We start from the raw sequence: 6,935 nt of genomic DNA on the forward strand, positions 1-6,935 counted from the left end.
GACCACAGGAAGAACCCCAGTCCCACGAAGACAGTTGCATGTGATCCTAGGGCCAGACAGTGACCCTCCACCCCACCCGCAGACTCAGACATCGTCACCGCAGCACCCGTATCAGGAGTGCTATCAGGCGTGCTACTCACAGCCGCCCCAGGACCACAGCAACTAATTTCTTTTTGTTTCGCACAGCTGAACTAATAATAATGATATACAGTCAAGTCAAACAGAATCTTGAAAGTGCATTCATGGGCTGTAAGTTGATTAAAGCTGAATCAGCCCCATGCAATTAGTAAAACTAGTTTGTTTATGTGTCTTCCACCACACACCGTGATTAAGAAAGAATGAAAAAGAGCACAGCAAACAAATTCAGTTACCCATGAACAACGTGGGAAATATGACTTTTTCTTGCCTAATAAAAAAAAAGGAAAAACATTAAACAGTAATACAAATACTATTTTCACAACATGCCCTAAAATTAGTTCATGCCCACCTACACACAGCCCAAAAGAAATCAGATTGGCTTATTAAAATAGGTCAAGTGATACACAAGAAACTAAATAAAAGTTATGGACAAAAAAGAATGCTTTTGAAAGAATTCAAGTGACTATATACTACACACGAAATTTGTATCCTTTTAGATGGGCGATATAAAGAGCTATTATTGGTTGGAAGAAACAGAGCAACACTGAAAAGTAGGTACAGTGACCCACGCTTTAGGGACTGGCACACTAGATAAGATCCTGAATCCAAGAAGCCCTCAAATAACCAGAATTTATAAAATACTTTTGAATCCCGTAAAGCAATACCTAGTTAAGGTATATTGTTTTACATGGTAAGTCTGCATTGCATCTGAAGGTTGTGAGGAGGGTGGGAAGGCGGGGTGAGCACATGTACACCACACACATGCACACGCACACACATCTCCCGTAGTCTCCAGGAGCACTAGTAAGTTATACTGACAGCACTACACACAGACTCCTCAGCAGTGACAGGTAGGACAGGCAAGCTCTAAAGCCAAAGGCTTTTTAAAATGGGGAGCTTTTTCTCACGCTGAAACTACAAGTCACACTTCTATAAAAACTGCCTTTTTTTTAACCTGCCAAATTTAATAGTGGATCTGGGAATTAGGATATTCCCACTCCCCCTTCCTTTGGTAGCAGGTACACACCATCTTAGTTTTTCTCTAGTCAATAAGTCAGCAGGAGGAAAGACCAAGGTAAAAAGCCAGGCAGGCCAGAAGGAAGCCAGAATCAAAGCAAAGCAGCAAGAAGTGAAAACACAGCAAAACCCACCAAAGAGTCATCCTCAGAAATATGGCAACTAGACAAAGATAACTCAAGCAGGAGCAGGTTAATACTTCAGTGTGCATGTACAAACCACTTATCATGTAAGCTGAACACCTGAACAAAGGCCAGCCCACAAAAGCATACTTAATTCTTAATAGAAACAAAACAATATAAAATTTGTACAATGTAAAACCAAGTATCATCTGTAACTGTTTTTATGAGGAAGCACATTTCCAGGTTCAGTTTAGGAAATAAAGCCTACACCTGCATCCAGGATGGTCCTCAGGGGACAGGGGTTCAGTCAGACAGCCCAAGGCCCACTCCTGGGTTCAGCTTACACTGAATTTTCTCCCTCTCCCTAAGAGCAGTTCATCTCTGGGCAACCCCTGACCTGGTGCTCTGCGTCAGGAGGCAAGTGAAAGGCAGGAGCAGTGAGCTAAACGGACCACGTTATCCCTCCCTCACAGGGACTGTCCTTAAGGACTTTCCACACGCAAAGGCACTGGTCCAACCAATCCATTTATGGTTCATGCCTGTTCTCACATCATAAGGTACCTGAGGCCCACCAAGAAATGTGATTCCAGAGACAGACTAATAACTACTCTATTGGAGGTAATTACAAGATGCAGAAAAAACTAACTAGACACTGTTTCCAACACTCATGAAGATGACCCCTAAACTTTCTCCATATCGTTTAGGGGAAGTGGCTACCTTAGTGTAAAAATATCTCTCCATTCCATTTACCATTACAGTGTAAAAACAGGGGCACTCCAAGTTTGCCTGAAACTCCCAAGCCTGAGGAAAATTAATTTTATACTTGCCCCACCTGAGGAACCCCATGGTTAGAATAAAGTTCTGATTTATATATTAATATTTTAGAATATGCTTTTAATAGAACATTCTTAATGAAATGTGTATACTTCTGGGTAGCATTCTCTTAAGGGACAGAGATAAACCAGAACACTCCACTACAAGGATGGACAATAAGACCCTTTTTAGAGCAGTCTGTGTACCAAATCAGGTCCTCCATAAATGTGCGTAATTACTGAGGACAGCAGAAAACACAAGCTCCTTTAAGAAACTGCGAAAATATCTAGAATTGTATCAGCATGACTTTCACAGAAAAACAAGAAAGAACTGCCTCTATGACTCAAAGCAGAGCAGTGACAAGGGATCATGGGCACCTCAGTTGCTGTTCTAATAACCATCAGCATGACTTTCACAGAAAAACAAGAAAGAACTGCCTCTATGACTCAAAGCAGAGCAGTAACAAGGGATCATGGGCACCTCAGTTGCTGTTCTAATAACAACCACCTTAGGTAACATGGGCAGCATCCCCAGACCACAGGTCCTAACTAGTTACCTATATTAAGGCACACCTATCATAAGAGTATAATCATGCAGTATTAAAAAAAAAAAAATTGAGGTAGAACAATATACTGACATGGAAAGATACTGGCAATAAATGTCATCATAGGGATGCTGCAAAGCAATATTTAAAATATAATCCCACGAGTGTGATACGACAAGCTTATAGCAGATACATAAAAATATAATTTTACATGTGTCAGAATAACTGCAAGGAATGCAAAAATAGTGTGAGGGCAGAAAACATTTGTTTTACTTCATATACTTGCATACCAACTGAAATTTTTTGCATTAAGGATGTATCACTGCTTCAATCTTAAGACAATTTTTTAAAAAATTTCAATTCCCAAAAAACATCTTCACTTCATACAAAAGTTGTATCTCCTAAACCATATCTGATCCAGTGTCTAAATACTTCAGGCCTTTATATTTTTCTCCAATATTCAGACAGAAGGTTTGTTATAGAGTTTGCTTATACATAATCACAGTGTTCTCTTCTACCTTTAAAAAANGAAGGTTTGTTATAGAGTTTGCTTATACATAATCACAGTGTTCTCTTCTACCTTTAAAAAAGTATTTGCTAAGGAAGTCTACTAGCCTGTAAGCAACTTGAGAACAGGAACCATATCACAGATATCTTGACCCTCCAGAGCCTGGCACTGCTGCCTTTCAAGAGTCTGCTTCCAAGGACAGAAGCTTCAGACTCAGGGCTCCCAGGGCAACAGACTCCACAGGGACTAGAAGACTATAATAACAGATTTCATGTCCCCTAAGATTTGAAAGATAACAGGCATCAGGTAGGTTTATAAAACTGAGTTTATCTTTTCAAGGTTTCAGTAAGCTCACTTAATAGTCTGAAACTTAACTGCTCAAAAAATCATCATTCAAAATGCCCAGGACTTACCCTTTGTCGAAGAAAGATGTATGCCCTGATCGAGAGAATTTTGTGCCGTTGCTATTCATCACCCCACAGTTAACATTCCCTGAAATATAGGATTTTCGTGATGCTTGGTCCTTTGCAAAATTCCTGCAAGCTGCTAATTTGGATTCTAAAGCCTACAAAAGGAAAAGAATTACTTGGTTGTCAAAACAGTAGTTGCACATAGAAATGGTTTGAAATGCAAATTTTCATTTCAAGCATCAAACCTCTCTCAGTTGATATTGGTGGTTAGTTAAGCCATAATCAATCGCCTTTCCAACAGAAGGATATTTGCTAAGGAAGTCTACTAGCCTGTAAGCAACTTGAGAACAGGAACCATATCACAGGTATCTTGACCCTCCAGAGCCTGGCACTGCTGCCTTTCAAGAGTCTGCTTCCAAGGACAGAAGCTTCATACTCAGGGCTCCCAGGGCAACAGACTCCACAGGGACTAGAAGACTATAATAACAGATTTCATGTCCCCTAAGATTTGAAAGATAACAGGCATCAGGTAGGTTTATAAAACTGAGTTTATCTTTTCAAGGTTTCAGTAAGCTCACTTAATAGTCTGAAACTTAACTGCTCAAAAAATCATCATTCAAAATGCCCAGGACTTACCCTTTGTCGAAGAAAGATGTATGCCCTGATCGAGAGAATTTTGTGCCGTTGCTATTCATCACCCCACAGTTAACATTCCCTGAAATATAGGATTTTCGTGATGCTTGGTCCTTTGCAAAATTCCTGCAAGCTGCTAATTTGGATTCTAAAGCCTACAAAAGGAAAAGAATTACTTGGTTGTCAAAACAGTAGTTGCACATAGAAATGGTTTGAAATGCAAATTTTCATTTCAAGCATCAAACCTCTCTCAGTTGATATTGGTGGTTAGTTAAGCCATAATCAATCGCCTTTCCAACAGAAGGAGGGGATGTTTATGCTGACTCACTTTCCAATGAGCTCAGAATTTTTTATTTATTCCTCATACTACAACTAAGAAAAATGTGGCACACGAAGGTACAGACAGATCCCAGGTCTCCTCACCCCATCCACTGTTTGTTTCTAAATTGCAGACCATTTGTTCATTGGTGTTGGGGGAGTGGGGGAGTACGGGGTGGGTGTGGATATCTGGGTGTGGGTGTTTTGGGAGAAAGTATAATAAAGAACCCGAATCAGACCATTTGTTCATTGGTGTTGGGGGAGTGGGGGAGTGCGGGGTGGGTGTGGATATCTGGGTGTGGGTGTTTTGGGAGAAAGTATAATAAAGAACCCGAAAACAACTGAGAATTTTTTTAATGCAGCCAATTCTTTCTCTAGGTTCTTCAGTTTAGTTTTTTCTACAGCATCAGAATGGAGAAGAGTATTTATAACAACACCTCATGTGAAATTAAAAGCTATTGTATTTCTGAGAGCACACTATAAAATGTTTAACTGATATCCTTTTTATAATTAAATAGTTCACGTGCAAATGACACTGGCCCTTTAGCATTTACCTCTAAATCAGGTAACCTTACTTTGCATCTGTCATAACACCTGGCAAGGGTCAGGCTCTACCAGCAAACAGATGACATGAAGAGAACAGAACATGAAGATTCTCATCTGCACACACACAGATATCATCAACTCCCACTTCCCATCAACACTTCAACCAAATCAAACCACAAGCATGAAAATACAATCCATGGCAGAAAAAGAAAAAAAAAGACAAAAATACAGTCCATTCCTATTATCCATGACACTAAAGGATTACGAATGCATAAATTATATTCACAGGTAACATATACTTCACACTTCGAAAATCCATACAGACCTACTTCCCTCATAATTTCAATAAGAGCTGCTAAGAAACAGCAACAAAAACAGACTGAAACTTCTTTCTCTTCTTTCCTATGACAAAAGTACAGTGAGCTAGTAAATTAACAACAGAAAGAAGGGAGGTAATGACCTTGTAGGACAAGCTCTGAATAAACATTATTCAATTACTTGTTAAATATACACATATGCAGTAGAAACTGAGAACCATTAATTCCCTATATTCAAGACACTTGTTCATTCATTCCAATGTCTGCATCTATCCTGTAGCAGGCACAAGTTATGTTTGAGCATCAGTAAGACATCCAAGTGCAAGTACTGGGTCTTTTCAGGAGAAAAGAGAGGTCTAGAAATTAAGATTTGAAAGATATCCACACAGAGTGGTAGCTAAAACCATGGTTGTAAATAATAAGATCAGAAAATCAAGGACAGAACTCTGAATAAAACCAACACTGAAAGGGTGGACAGATAAATACCCAGCAGATGACTACAAGGAGCAGCCGTGAGACATCAGAGAAGCAGATCAGCAGATACAGAATGCTAACAATAAATGAAAATACACTTTCAAAAAGCTTCGCTGTAAAGGGAAGAGACAAGGTGATGGCTAAAGAAATATGTAAGGTAAAAGGAAAAAATAGCTGCTTTTATTTTTGCTTTTTAAGATTAAAAAACTATGTAATATGTAATACATAAATATTACATATAAAGTATATACATCTATAGTGAGTAATACATAAATGGTACATATAAATATTATAACACACACACAAGGGTCTTCGAATAGTTCATGGAAATATTTGCGTTAACTTTAAATTCCATTTTTCCACAAACTCTTTCAAGTACCCTCGAATATATAAAAAGGCTGAAGATACAGGAGAAATAAAGATAAGAAGTTTAGAAGGAATAAGAGCCAAAGCACAGATGGACAAAATGAGCCATGGGCAGGAAAATGACACTTTATCGCTGGGACAGAAGGAAGAATGGCTACAGACAGAGGTAGTGGCAGAAGGGTAATAACAGAGGTGACAGAGGAAATTAAAGAAGTCTAAATCAGATGACCCTGAAGTTCCCTGTAAGGGGACATAAGAGCAGAGAAGGAGTTTCCAGTTCAAGTCAGTGGACAAAGTAGTGTAAAGACGTATAAAATGAAATATCCATAAAAGCTCGCAGGGGCTGGCAGATAACAGCAGACCCAAAGTTTTGGTGACATCTTAGAAGATGGACTGTGAGCTGAATGCACAGACTCCAAGTTAAACTTTCATGCACCACTTCCAAATAAATTACTTAGAGTACTAAAGCAAAACAAGGAACAAGGGAAGACAACGTGGGGTGGAGGAAAAGGCAGAACAAACCCATGAGTGTAATGAAGAGAAACTGAAGGGCGCCGGCAGCGCAGCAGCCCTAGAAGCACATGGGGACGTTCGGTGAAGAGTGTGAATACGATGCGGGAAGACACAGACACACAGCAAGGAAAGGATGTGTTTCTTCTACCCACGAGAAAGAAAGGTAATTAGAAACGCCAGGAGAAAGAACAGCATGTACAAGTTAGCTATGACGAA

General features: G+C 39.5%; 1 protein-coding gene across 2 annotated transcripts in view; it reads right to left on the reverse strand.

Annotated features, from left to right (window-relative positions):
• The window catches only part of NDEL1 (nudE neurodevelopment protein 1-like 1), a 37,396-nt gene that overhangs the window by 5,719 nt on the left and 24,742 nt on the right, over positions 1 to 6,935 (reverse strand). For both annotated transcript variants that reach the window (XM_008591333.1, XM_008591334.1), the window contains one exon: positions 4,189 to 4,340. In XM_008591333.1, the coding sequence (XP_008589555.1) occupies positions 4,189 to 4,340 (152 nt within the window). The remainder of the gene's footprint in view (positions 1 to 4,188; positions 4,341 to 6,935) is intronic.

This window comes from Galeopterus variegatus, unplaced genomic scaffold (genome assembly GCF_000696425.1).
Source record: "Galeopterus variegatus unplaced genomic scaffold, G_variegatus-3.0.2 Scaffold6841, whole genome shotgun sequence".
Lineage (NCBI taxonomy): Eukaryota > Metazoa > Chordata > Mammalia > Dermoptera > Cynocephalidae > Galeopterus > Galeopterus variegatus.